This window comes from Loxodonta africana, chromosome 1 (genome assembly GCF_030014295.1).
Source record: "Loxodonta africana isolate mLoxAfr1 chromosome 1, mLoxAfr1.hap2, whole genome shotgun sequence".
NCBI lineage: Eukaryota > Metazoa > Chordata > Mammalia > Proboscidea > Elephantidae > Loxodonta > Loxodonta africana.
In genome coordinates, this window is record NC_087342.1 from 10,172,054 (window position 1) to 10,186,970 (window position 14,917).

Genomic DNA, 14,917 nt, shown 5'->3' on the forward strand with positions numbered 1-14,917 from the left:
TCTCAACCCTAAAATTACAAAGCACCTAAGGACCACAGATACCAGGAGTTACCCACAAAAAAATAAATAAATAAGGGGAATGGAAGAATAAATCCCGGAAGAAATAGAGCAAATGCAATAATCTGGAAAGGATTTGGAAAGTATTTTTTATATCCTCAAAGAGATAAAGGGAGGATAACAACAATGAAAACAAGAACGAAGGTTATAAAAAAGAACCAGTTGGAATCATTAGGAAGGAAAAGTGTAGATTTTGAAATAAAATACACAGAGCCAAAGAGTAAATTAGTGAAATGGAAGATTGAATGAATAAATATTCCATAACACAACATACACAGGATTATCGTGTTTATTGGGTATAGGGACCAAATAGGAACCCATTATAGCCCCTCATTTCCATCTCTCACTCTTGGTTCCAAAAGGATGATGCAGTAAATCAAGGCTACCTTTAAAGGTACTAGCCACCAGAGGGAAACCCTGATGGCGTAGTGGATAAGTGCTACAGCTGCTAACCAAGAGGTCGGCAGTTCAAATCCGCCAGGCGCTCCTTGGAAACCCTATGGGGCAGTTCTACTGTGTCCTATAGGGTCGCTATGAGTCGGAATCGACTTGACGGCAGTGGGTTTGGTAGCCACCAGAGTATGATGGGGACCCTAAAATTTGGCCCAGGGAGGCATAAGTAAGGTCGGGTCTCAGCCAGTGTCTCTGGACTGATCAGGAAATTTAAGGGTTATAACAGGGTAAAATGCAAATATGATGAATTCCCAGCTGTTACAAAAAATTCTGTTTTTTTATCTTGGTCCAACAAATTCCCTGCCCTTCATCATATTTTCCCACCTCAGGACCTTGATATTTCTTTGTATCTCATAATATAGATTTACCTAATAAAGGGCCTTCCAAGGTGTGATTACTCAGTCATCTGTCAATATTCTTCAAATACTTTCCGGCATCATAGATGCAACCAGACTGTCTTATAGCTTCATTACCAACAAAAAGCAGTGGGGGGTACAACCAACACAAACCGCGAGGCACATCTGGAGGAATTTTCTTCATATTTCTTCCTGTCATCACCTTTAAATTTCCTGTGTCTTCCATCTGGCGAGGCCCACGTGTACAGTCACTGTTTATGTTGTTGACTAGACAGCGTCTACCAGCAACAACACTTGAATTTAGAGGATAGGAGCCAGAAGGAAGTAAATGATATCCTGGCAGGTACGTGAGTTTACCCCCTTATTTCTAACGTGTTCTTGCTGCTTTCTCCTCAAGGCCGAGGGCTCCCAGCCGGACAAGCCGAGGTGGAGATGATAGAACGGGCCCGGGAGAAGCGCACTTGGGAAGCCACCCTTCCCCTTCTGACTGACACCACCCAGTATGAGAAGAGGCGGAGGATGATGAGTGCCATGGAGAGGAAGGAGTGGGCCTTCAGAGAGCAGGAGATTCAAAAGTAGGTTACAGTCACCCAGACAAGTGTTCTTGCACTGATGGAAGCGATGTTAATACTTTTTATCTGTAACACTTTTCCCAATGCATGGGTTTAAAAGCAATCCTCAGCCTGCTGAACTAGGAAATCAGGTTTCTAGGCCTTTCTTTATAATTCTTTCTTCAATTACATTAAAATGTATAATGTGCTCTTTATGTGGGAAGAAGCTCACCAGGGAACCCAGATTTAAACAATTCCTTGAGGCAATCTTTTTTTCTTTTCTTCCCTTTTTTCTTTAGTATCTACCTAGACTGTCTCTGCATCCCACTGATTTCTGCAGAATATCTTTCAGACTCTCTGTTCCTGTTCATTGCCAGTGCCACCATCCTAGACCTGGCCCACTTCTTGTCCCACCTCCAGCTGGTCCTGTCTCTTGTCCCCTCTGGGACTGGACTCACAGTCAGGACACCTCGGGTTCTTTCTAGAACTGATGGAGCATTTTCTATTTAAAAGACAAATTGTGGAATTCTTCAGTTAAGAGATGAGCTCACAGCCCATAAATAACTGCCTGTTTAAGTACTTCTGGTTGCATTTTCGATCATTTTAACTGATAATAGTTTCAGTAATAAGGTTGTCACTGGAAGAGTATGTACAAATGACAAGAATCAAAAAAATTGTGACAAGGAAACTTGTCAGGATTGCCCTTTGTTCCAGGCTGTGCTGAGGCCCTTTATCGCTGGTTGCAGTGCTACCGCGTCCCTGACAGTGTGCTTACTGTCAGACATCTGAGAGAGTCAGGGACTCAGCTTGGTTCTGAATTAAAAATATGTTTATCTTTCTGCAATGCCTGATGAAGTCTGAATCCAAACTATGAGATGCTTTGGCAACAGCTTGCAATTAAATAGAAAACAGTGTTTGGGGCTAAGTAGGTGTCAGGTAATGCAATCCTGTCTGTAGGAATTTAAAATTTTTTGATGTAATTTGGAGACATACGCATCTTCTCAAAAAAAAAAAAAATGACATATATGTTGCCGTCGCATCGATTCCAACTCAGAAGGACATTAAAAGTAGTAATAATGTATCTTGCTAGAGTGAGGACATCGTTTGAGAAAACAGGTACTTTGGTTAACTGAGTATAATTTCAATGACTGTATTTTGAGTACTGCCTGTGTGCTGTGTTCTGTGCCGTGAGCTGGGGAGGCAAGGATGGACAGGAAGCTGTCCGTGCCCTGAGAGAGCTCCTTACAGTCCATGGGGTGGGGCAACAGACCTTGAGCGCAACCACTCTCTTGTAGGACGGATCAGGTTATGTGCCACTTTATACATGAAGTGCTGTGGGAACTCAGGTGAGAAAGCAGTTAGTTCTGCATGAGGTGGAGATTTGGGAAAACTACTGAGAGGAGGTCACCCCTGGCCAGGTGTTGAAGGGTGAGTAGAAAGCCATCGGTAGACAATATCAGTGATGATGATGATATGAATAGTGCACGTTACTATGTGCCAGACAGTGTTCTGAACCCATAGTTCTCAAAGTGTGGTCCCAGACCAGCCGCATCAGTGTTACCGGGAAACTTGTTAGAAATGCAGATTCTCCGGCCCCACCTCAGACCTACTGACTCGGGATTTGTGTTGTGACGAGCTCCCTAGAGTCTTCTGATATACACTCAGGTTTGAGAACTACTGTTCCAGCGCTTTGAATACATTAACTCATTTAATGCTCGCAATAACCTTATTGGTGGATACTATTATTGTCTCCATTTTACAGTTGAAACTGAAGTAGAGAAGGTGAGAGCTGAACCTCAGCATTCAAACTCTAGAAAGAAACGTGAGAATGGTGTGTGGCCTACCTTTAAAAGGGACTGCCTCTTCATTCCCATTTGTCACTATTCCCCCACCCTCCCATGTATTTTCCTTGAGAAGCCCTGCCAGCGTGATGTGTTTGCTCAGCCTCTAGTCTATTCAAGTTGTACTTTGGTCCCTCTCCACCAACGCCTTGCTTCTCCGTTGTCAGTGTGGCAAATCTCAATCCTTGCTTGTCCTCAAGACTCTGCTAAGTTACTGGCTCCTCTAAGGAAGCCTTTTCCACCTTTCCCAAGCTTCCGCCTCCCTCCACTGTGGGTCTTGCTACACATAAGTGTTCTTTTTTTTTCTTCTTTCACAGAAATCTTTTCATTGTTCTAGATTGGTGTTTATCTCCTTGTGTTGTAAATGTTGGTTTATATGCCTACAAAAAAAAAAAAATTTTTTTTTTCACTATAGCAGTGCTTCTTTTTTTTTTAATAATTTTTATTGTGCTTTAAGTGAAAGTTTACAAATCAAGTCAGTCTCTCACACAAAAACTGATACACCTTGCTACACACTCCCAATTACTCTCCCCCTAATGAGACAGCCTGCTCTCTCCCTCCACTCTCTCTTTTCGTGTCCATTTCGTCAGCTTCTAACCCCCTCCACCCTCTCATCTCCCCCCCCAGGCAGGAGATGCCAACATAGTCTCAAGTGTCCACCTGATCCAAGAAGCTCACTCTTTACCAGCATCCCTCTCCAACCCATTGTCCAGTCCAATCCATGTCTGAAGAGTTGGCTTCGGGAAAGGTTCCTGTCCTGGGCCAACAGAAGGTCTGGGGGCCATGACCACCATGGTCTTCCCAGTCTCAGTCAGACCATTAAGTCTGGTTTTATGAGAATTTGGGGTCTGCATTATCCTCCTCCTCTCCTGCTCCCTCAGGGGTTCTCTGTTGTGTTCCCTGCCAGGGCAGTCATCGGTTGTAGCCAGGCACCATCTAATTCTTCTGGTCTCAGGATGATGTCATCTCTGGTTCATGTGGCCCTTTCTGTCTCTTGGGCTCGTAATCACCTTGTGTCCTTGGTGTTCTTCATTCTCCTTTGATCTAGGTGGGTTGAGACCAGTTCATGCATCTTAGATGGCGTTTAAGACCCCAGACGCCACTCTTCAAAGTGGGATGCAGAATGTTTTCTTAATAGATTTTATTATGCCAATTGACTTAGATGTCCCCTGAAACCATGGTCCCCAGACCCCTGCCCCTGCTACATTGGCCTTCGAAGCATTCAGTTTATTCAGGAAACTTCTTTGCTTTTGGTTTAGTCCAATTGTGCTGACCTTCCCTGTATTGTGTGTTGTCTTTCCCTTCACCTAAAGGAGTTCTTATCTACCAACTAATCAGTGAATGTCCCTCTTCCACCCTTTCTCCCTCCCCCATCTCGTAACCACAAAAGAATGTTTTCTTCTCAGTAAACTATTTCTCAAGTTCTTATAGTGGTCTTACACAACATTTGTCCTTTTGCAACTGACTCATTTCACTCAGCATAATGCCTTCCAGGTTCCTCCATGTTATGAAATGTTTCACAGATTCCTCACTGTTCTTTATCGATGCTTAGTATTCCATTGTGTGAATATACCGTAATTTATTTATCCACTCCTCTGTTGATGGGCACCTTGGTTGCTTCCATCTTTTTGCTGTTGTAAACAGTGCTGCAATAAACATGGGTGTGCATATATCTGTTTATGTAAAGGCTCTTAATTCTCTAGGATATATTCCAAGGAGTGGGATTGCTGGAACGTATGGTAGTTCTATTTCTAGCTTTTTAAGGAAGCACCAAATTGATTTCCAAAGTGGTTGTACCATTTGACATTCCCACCAGCAGTGTATAAGTGTTCCAATCTCTCCACAACCTCTCCAACATTTATTATTTTGTGTTTTTTGGATTACTGCCAGCCTTGTTGGAGTGAGATGAAATCTCATTGTAGTTTTGATCTGCATTTCTCTAATGGCTAATGATCGTGAACATTTCTTCATGTTTCTGTTAGCTACCTGAATGTCTTCTTTAGTGAAGTGTCTATTCATATCTTTTGCCCATTTTTTAATAGAGTTATTTGTCTTTTTGCAGTTGAGTTTTTGCAGTATCATGTAGATTTTAGAGATCAGAAGCTGATCAGAAATGTCATAGCTAAAAACTTTTTCCCAGTCTGTAGGTAGTCGTTTTACTCTTTTGGTGAAGTCTTTGGATGAGCATAGGTGTTTGAATTTTAGGAGCTCCCAGTTATCTAGTTTTTCTTCTGCATTCTTTATAATGTTTTGTATACTGTTTATGCCATGTATTAGGGCTCCTAACGTTGTCCCTATTTTTTCTTCCATGATCTTTATCATTTTAGATTTTATATTTAGGTTTTTGATCCATTTTGAGCTTGTATTTGTGCATGGAGTGAGGTATGGGTCTTGTTTCATTTTTTTGCAGATGGATATCTAGTTATGCCAGCACCATTTGTTAAAAAGACTGTCTTTTCCCCATTTAACTGTTTTGGGGCCTTTGTCAAATATCAACTGCTCATATGTGGTTGGGTTTATGTCTGTATTCTCAATTCTGTTCTATTGGTCCATGTATCTATTGTTGTACCAGTACCAGGCTGTTTTGACTACTGTGGAGGGGTAATAGGTTCTACAATCAGGTAAAGTAAGGCCTCCCACTTGGTTCTTCTTTTTCAGTGATGCCTTGTTTATCTGGGGCCTCTTTCCCTTCCATATGAAGTTGGTGATTTGTTTCTCCATCTCACTAAAGAATGTCATTGGGATTTGGATCGGAATTGCATTAAATGTATAGATCGCTTTTGGTAGAATAGACATTTTCACAATGTTAAGTCTTCCTACCCACGAACAAGGTATGCCCTTCCACTTATGTCAGTCTCTTTTGGTTTCTTGCAGAAGTGTACTGTAGTTTTCTTTGTATAAGTCTTTTACATCTCTGGTAGGATTTATTCCTAAGTATTTTATCTTCTTGGGGGCTACTGTAAATGGCGTTAATTTGGTGATTTCCTCTTCGATGTTCTTTTTGTTGGTGTAGAGGAATCCAACTGATTTTTGTATGTTTATCTTGTACCCCGATACTCTGCTGAACTCTTCTATTAGTTTCAGTAGTTTTCTGGAGGATTCCTTAGGGTTTTCTGTGTATAAGATCATGTCATCTGCAAACAGAGATACTTTTAGTTCTTCCTCGCCAACCTGGATGCCCTTTATTTCTTTATCTAGTCTAATTAACAGTGCTTCTTGAGAGAAGGCATTTTGTGTTGTTCATCTTTGTTTGTTCTCTGCCTGGCATATGGTGAACACTTAATAAATATGTGACAAATGAATGAATGAATAAATTAATGTATACATTTTTTAAGTAAATATTAAATGTTCAAGTCTGTATTTTATGAAGGAAAACCTTGGCAGTTATATGAAGCAGATTGGAAAGAAGAGAGTCTAGAAGCAAGGAAGGAGACCAAGCTGGGAGAGAGATGACCAGGACATGAGCTAGGGATGGATGGAAGAAGTGTTTTAGAGAAGGAATCATTTGAGGAGGGAAGAAGATGTAAGAGAAAGGGTGGATTTCTGGGAGAAGAAAGTGAGTGGGTCTTTTTCTGTGGTTGTCAGGGTCAGCTGTCCATTCAAGTAGACAGTCTGAAACTCTGTTTCAGAAAGATCTGGGCTATAGGTATAGATTTTGGAGTCATTTGTACATGGTTGGGTACATATGAGCAAGGTAGCCCTGGGAGAACAAGTTAAAGGTAAGGGAAAGGGAAACGAAGGTTTATTGAGTACCAACTCTGTCCCAGGTACTGTATTTAGCACTTCCACATTCACACCTTAACATAGCCTGCCATAACCTTGTCTTCTCTTTGCTCCCCCTTGCACTTAATGCACCAGCAATACAAGTTGACCTAGAACTGTGCACAAACACCTTGTTGTTCATATGGGCCCAGCCCATGGAGTCCTTTTACACCCTTCTTTGTCCTTCAGAACAATACCAATGTATATTCCTGTAATATGAAGGCTCACCATTGAGTTACCCTCCCTCTGCTAATTTATTCACTACACTTTTGTCAGAGTGATCTTACCAGCCCAAAGAGAAGGTCCTGTGGATGGCAGATACTCTCTAGCTCTCTAGTAGAACATGCTGTTGGAAATACTCTATGACTTCATTATGTTTTTCAATTTACTTGAAGACTGCAGGACATTCGTCTGGAAGTTCTAAAACAGCTGCTGAAGAAGCGTGAAGAGAATCAAAATGAAGTGAACATGAAGAACTTGAATGCCCAATGGTCTAAACTGCAGGAAGCAAAGGAGGCAAAGGTGGCAAAAATTCAACGTGCACATGTGTCAGGTAATGGTGTAGTGTGAACAATGAAGAAAACTAAAAAGTTGGGTTTGCTTTGGATCTTTGACCAAGCGTCATTTAACTGTGCTATAATTCTTTCTGGACCTAGTTTATCAGAGAGTAGATAAGGAATGGAAGATGAGTTATTTTGCAAAGAAAGAAGAGTGGAGAAAAATCCCTCAATAAGAAAATCAAGTGATGTCCTAACTGGTAGTTAAGTTATTGACATTATGGGATGTGTGTGTATATGTGTGTGTGTGTTTGTGTGTAGCTAGTTTATGTGTGCCTGTGGCTTTAAAGAGCAGACATTTATTCTCCCATAGTTCAGGAGACTAGAAGTCTGAATTCAGAGCACCAGCTCTAGGGGAAGGCTCTCTGTCAGCTTTGGGGAAAGATCCTTATCTTTCAGCCCTCTCATTCCTCAGTTCCTTGACTATCTTCACGTGGCATTTGTCTTCCCCCATTTGTGCTCGCTCCAGTGTCTAATCTGCTCTTTTTATAGTTCAGAAGTGATTGGGTTTAGGACACACCCTACACTGATAGGGTCTCATTAACATAACAAAGAAAACCTTAATTCCATACAGGATTACATCCACAGTACAGGGGTTACAGGGGTTAGAATTCCAACACCTACCTTAATCCACAAAACCCCAGTGCCGTGGAGTCAATTCTGACTCAGTGACCCTACAAGACAGAGTAGAACTTAATGGGACATAATTCAGTCCGTAGCACCGTATTCATGTGCTGAGGCTCTGGATAGAGAACAATGTTTCACAGGTTTTTTTTTCATTATTGCCCCTAAAGAGTCATTTCAGACATTTTTTTTCTTGATCACTTCCCCCATGAAATTTTAATACTGCAGACATACTATTTTTTTAATGTACTGTATGTATACCTGTCCTTTATACATAGAAAGAGGAAATGTAAAGCTTACTCTTTTTTATTCAGTGCCAGATTAAGTATGACCAAATAAAATTTTAAGTTAAGATTTAAATTAAAAATTTTAGATTGTTAACATTTAACTTTATAACTGTATTTTCTGAATGACTTTTAATGTAATTTATTTACTTACATAAATCATAATGTATTAAGTTAACATTATGCAAATTAGCAATTTATGTACACATGTAAAATGGCAAGGTAATGAAATTTTTAAAAATCACTGAAAATTTATTTTGCCAGAAAAAATAAAATAAATTCCTTAAAAATTGTTTTTAGTGAATTTAACTTTTGACTTTTTCTTGATGTAAGAAAATAACTTTTAAGTTAACTAGTCTTTTTTTAGCTCTAGGTATGTCGACCTGTTTTCAATGTTTGACGTAATTAATGATGGATTGACTAACTTTTGTAGATAAATAACAAAACAAACTATTTTCATTGAATTCCAAAACCCCAAGTCATACCTAAAAGCCTGAGAATCAGATATAAACATGCACAAGGCCGCCAGTGGCCATGCAGATCACTTCTTGTGATACGACTTTGCAATCTCCGGGTAGGATTTCATCCCAGTTGAGAGTGCATGATGGAGAGGCTTCAGTAGGGTGAGTCTGCCAAAGGATTTGGAAGAAAAGGGGCAGGTAGAGGTAGTAAGCAAGACTCCTTAGATGAAAACACTCCTCTTGTGCATGGTTGAGCCTTTTCCTCTGACTGCTAAGCAATTCTGAAAACTAGAAGCTGGGATATATTCTGGTTTATTCTGGTATTAGCCAGTATGGATAGAGATTATTGAAGAGCTTATAAACTTCCCTTTAAATTATTCTCCTCTAGGAGAGTAATTTTCCTAGTTCTCCATTAACCATGCATTCTTTTCAGTTATTTGAGTTTCTTTCATTCATTTAACAAATTTTCATTGAATACCTCTTCTTGGCCTGGTGCTTGGGGTGCAGTTATAAAAGGTTTCTGATGAGTACTGATAGAGGTCCCTAGCTGATTCAGCTTCTGTCACTCCTGCTTGTCTCATGACGGTCCAGGTCACAGAGATGACAGACCTGTTTTTAAGGTTGTATTCTGGCTGCAGTGGGTGGTCATCATGCAATTCATTCATTTCATTAGCTTCCTTGGGAATAAAGCTAGAATTGGCTTCCTAGTCTATGTTTAAATCCTTCAGCACAATATTTTGGAGATAGTCATGGAGATATATTTTGTTTCAGCAATCAGAAAACTTGTGGGAAAGGGAAAAAATGTGGAAGGAAAGTTGGAGAGAAGAAATATCATCAAGGATTATTCTGATTATGCATCACAGACCTATGGACCTCTATCTCGCCTTGGTCACTTCCCAGACAACAACTCAGAGAACTTTGTAGTGAAAAACCACTTTCTCAATACCTATGAAGGTAAGCAACTTACTACGTAAGTAAATATTCAATATAAGAGGTTTATCTTGGAAATATAGATTAAATATATAAAATATAAAAATTTAGATTAAAAGCTAAACAACAAATAGAAATATTTGTAAAACAAACGATAATTAGCAGGCTTAATATTAATAATATAATGAGTTCATACTACTAAGACTCAAATAAATGGATACACTATAGAATAATTTAACAAGGAGTAAATTCAATTAGCTACTAAACATTTAAGAATGTTTAATGTTACTAATAATCAAAGGCATACAAAAATGAAATAGAAATGACGTATCATTTTTACCTACCAAGTTTGAAATGGCGAAGAAAAATAAGAATACCCACTGCATTCAAGAGTATGATGAAAGGAGCACACTTATATGTTCTTAATGAAACTTCTTATTAATGCATATTGGGAAAGTAATTTGGCAATATGAATTAAGAATCTCATATTTTTTTCATATTTTGGCCCAGCAATTCCATTCCTGGGCATATATGCTGCAAATAAAATATGAAACATGGGCAAAGCTTTCCACATTACTTATAATAGTGGAAAAAAGGAAATATCTTACATTTTCAGCAGTAGGGCACATACATACGATGAAACTTTTTGTAACCATTGAAATAATACAAACCAGACTGTTTATTTACATAGGATGTGTGTAAACTATGATGTTAAGTGGAAAAAAAAAAAACAATGAAAATGATATTTAGACAATAATTTCAATTATTTTTTTAAAAATGCATAGAAAAAGTACCAGTACCAGTTGCCGTCAAGATAATTCTGACTCGTGGCAACCCCACGTGTACTGAAAGTTAACTCACTGAAATGTCGGCAGTTTTCTCTGAGTGGTTGTATTTGGGGTGATTTTTTCCTTTTCTTTCATATTTTAGGTACTTTCCTAATTTTTGTAAAGAATATAATATTACTATTAAAAACTCTTTAAAAAAGAAATACAGGTTTATTCCATTTAAAGAAAGCTTAAAATGAGAAATCCATTCTTAAGAATTTTAATAAAAAATTAATTGTGGAAATTTTTTTTAAAAGATAGCAAATATGTTCTCCTGATGGGGGAGACTAGGGGTTCCCCCCTAAAAAGAAAAAAAAAATTTTATACCAAGGCTTATGAAGCAAACAAAAAATATGTAAAATAAAGTCAATCCTTTAAGAAGCAACGCCAGAAAACGAGTGGCAAGGAGACAAAGAGGCTAAATTCAACGTGTTTAAATTTCAGCTGACAGGTTCAAGCATCACTTGGCCAAGATCATGAGTTGATGGTCCCAAGTGAGCCTGCAGCTGTGGCTGGCCAGCTCTAGAGCAGAATATGATAAATTTGTATACACCCACTTTAGAATGGTGGCACCGTGTTCCACAGGATTGTTAATTTTCTTTTGGTTTTTATTGTAGAATTTATTACTTTTTTGTAGGGCAATATTTTCACTTCATAATGCATTTCTCATTTTATAGAAGAAAATGAGTTAATTATACAGAAATTTGCGTTACCGTTCAAGGATAATTCATTCTTTTATATGAGCTATACCTTACCCATAATTCCAAATGAAACCACTTGACCAAACAGCTGTTAAAATTAACAATATACTTTGAAAGTGCTCCATTTAAGCACCAGATATCAAGAACATTTGCCTTCTTCCCATAGGATTAGTCGAACTTGAGTCATGTCTCCCAGATTTTGTGACACAACCCTGCATCAGACCTCTAAAACCAAAAGCCATTACCACCAAAGCTGGTTTCCTAAAGAGGGCGGCAAGGATGGAGCATGAGTTGGCAGAGGTTCATAAGGTATAGTAGTTATCCTGAAGACAAGATGCTTCTCAGGGTGACTTTTGCAGAGAAATACAAAACTCCAGGCATTGCACCTTTTCTTGGGCAGAAATGTCCAGTGGTTCTCAACATACAACTCTACATTCTTTTCTCCTTGCTATACTTTTCTGGGAACCCTGGTGGCGTAGTGGTTAAGTGCTATGGCTGCTAACCAAAGGGTCAGCAGTTCGAATCCACCAGGTGCTCCTTGGAAACTCTATGGGGCAGCTCTACTCTGTCCTATAGGGTCGCTATGAATCGGAATCGACTCGAAGGCACTGGGTTTGGTTTTTGTTTGGTTTATACTTTTCTGGAGGTTGCCTGTGCTGTGCTGAACCAGCATGGTTTTTCCTCTCATTTCAAACTGTAGGAAAACCTCTTGGAGGTTATTCTCTCCATTAGCAGAAATCATGTTATTTCTGAAAAAGTTCTGACTTTGGATCTCCATATTAGAATTTGGCACTATACTGAGGTGTAGCAGGTTTCTAGTATTAGGAATTACAGTTGGTGTTAACAATGTAATAGGCTCCATTTTCTCCCTTTTATATTTGATATCAGGGCATCACGAAGAAAGGGAATCATCTTCAACTCTTCTCTCATCTTCTTTAAAATGCAACTAAACAAAAAAGTTTGCTGGCCGTACCCACGAGCCAACTGCACAACATTCACCAGCGGGCTTTCCCTTGTGTTAATTGGACTACAGGTGTACAGACTTGAATACTCTAAAATCCTTGGTTTATTATATTGGTTCTCAATCTTTAGCATGCATCACGTTCATCTGGAGGACTTTTAAAAACACATGCTGCTGGGCCCGTCCCCAAAGTTTCTGGTTCAGCAGATCGGGGATAGCGCTCAACTATTTGCACTTCTAACAGGTTTCCAGTTGGTGCTGGACCACACTTTGAGACGTACTGATTTATGACATACTCTGATCACTTGTCCGTGCATGTCTGTTTGTTCAGTTAATTTTAGTATTATAGTAATAATCCATGGGAACCCATACTCAACATGAAAATTAGGATCTGATGATAATTTACATGTACCTACACACTTCTCTCCCACCTCATCCCACTGTCATCTCCCTCTACCCATCCTGGACCCTGTGTTCTTCATTCTCTCACTAAAAGGTTGGCAGTTACAATCCACCAGCTACCCCTTGGAAACCCTGTGGGCCAGTTCTACTCTATTTCCTATGGGGTTGCTATCAGTCGGAATCAACTCGATAGCAATGGGTTAGCGTATATATGTATTCATAAAAATTATGTTTTTTCCTCACATTCCCTTTTATGTAGTCTTATATATGGAGTCCTGGTGGTACAGTGGTTAAGCCCCTGTTTGCTAACCAAAAGGCTAACAGCTCAATTCCAACTCATAGCGACCCTATATGACAGAGTAGAACTGGCCTATAGGGTTTCCAAGAAGTAGCTGGTGGATTTGAACTGCTAACCTTTTGGTTAGCAGCTGAGCTCTTAACCACTGTGCCTCCAGGGCTCCAGTATATGGGAATACAATTGACCTTTGTACGTTGACCTGGTATACTTCAAACTTGCTAAGCTTACTTATTCATTCTGGTAGATTTTTTTTTTTTTTTTGGTAGATTTCTTAGGATTTTCTACGTAGACAATCATGTCATCTGAAAATAAAAAGTTTCATTTCTGCCTTTACCTTTCCAATGTTTTCTTTCTTTTCGTTTTGCAAGTGGGTGTTTTATTATCTTTTTACTAGCTTAATCTTTTTTAACAGCTTTTTGAAATATACTTGACATATATAAACTGCACATGTTTAAATTTGATAAGTTGTGACATGCGTGTATACTTGTGAAACCACCATCACAACCAAGATGATGAACATACCTATCATCTCAGTTTCTTCATGCAACTTTGTAATTCCTCCCTCTTGTCCCTGCCTGCTATCACCCTCCCCTTCCACAGCAACCACTGGTCTGCTTTTTGTCACTCTAGATTAGTTTGCATTTTCTAGAATTTTGTATAAATGGAATCAATCGTATAGTATATACACTTTTCTGGTCTAGCTTCTTTCTCTCAGCACAATTTTGAGAACCATCCATGTCATTGTGTACACCAGTACTTCATTCATTTTTTTTGCTGAATAGTGTTCCACTGTATGGAATTACCACCATTTGTTTGTCCATTCAGCTGTCGATGGGTGTTTGAGTTGTTTCCAGTTTTTCCCTACTATAAATATAAAATTGTATAAACATTCATATATAAGTCTGTATAACTATAGGCTTTCATTTCTTTTGGATAAATAGGAATGAAATGACTGAATCATATGGAAGGCGTATGTGTAACTTTTTAAGAAACTGCCAAACCCTTTTCTAAGGTGGTTTACCATGTTACATTCCCACCAGCAGTGGGTGAAAACTTCATTTGCTCTACATCCTTGCCAACACTTGCTGTGGTCAGTCTTTTTAATTTTAGCCATTCTGACAGATGTGTAGTGATACCTCTTTGTGGTTTAATTCATATTTCCTTACTGACTGATAATATTGGGTATCTTTTTACGTACCTATTTTCCCTCCATTTATCATATATATATATTTTTTTTTTAGTTGTGTACTAGGTGAAAGTTTACAGAGCAAATTAGGTTCTCATTCAGTGTTTGTGCATAAAGTATTTCATGACCTTGGTTTTATTTCCCACAATGTTCAGCACTCTTTTGATTTCCACCCTGGGTTCCCCATTTCCTTTTCTCCTGATATTTTACCCCTTCCTGCCTTCTTGTTTTTGCTTTGGGGTAGATGGTGTCCTTTTGATCTCATATAATCGATTGTTCTAAGAAGTACTTACTGTTATTTTTTATCTTATTATTGTTTATATTATGTGCTTGTCTATTGTTTGACTGGGAGGTGTCCATATATCTTCTTGTTGAAGTATCTGTTCAAATCTTTTACCAGTTTCTTTAATTTGGTTGTTTTCTTAATATTGAGTTTTGAGAGTATTTATATTTCTGGATATAAGTCCTTGGTAATGTGTGTGATTTGCAGATATATTTTCCTAGCCTGTAGACTGTTTCCATTGTCTTAAGAACATTTTTTTTTTTTTTTGAAGAGCGGGTTCTTAATTTTGATGAAGTCTAATTTATCAATTATTTCTCTTATGGATTGTTGTTTTGGTACTGTATCTAAGATATCTCTGACTTAAACCCAAGGTCATAAAGATG

At 38.8% G+C, this 14,917-nt stretch overlaps 1 protein-coding gene across 1 annotated transcript in view; it reads left to right on the forward strand.

The window, feature by feature from the left end:
* The window catches only part of CFAP91 (cilia and flagella associated protein 91), a 62,174-nt gene that overhangs the window by 18,725 nt on the left and 28,532 nt on the right, over positions 1-14,917 (forward strand). Inside the window, exons 4-7 of the mRNA XM_064267657.1 lie at positions 1,264-1,441; positions 7,416-7,573; positions 9,718-9,900; positions 11,571-11,713. Of these exons, the coding sequence (XP_064123727.1) occupies positions 1,264-1,441; positions 7,416-7,573; positions 9,718-9,900; positions 11,571-11,713 (662 nt within the window). The remainder of the gene's footprint in view (positions 1-1,263; positions 1,442-7,415; positions 7,574-9,717; positions 9,901-11,570; positions 11,714-14,917) is intronic.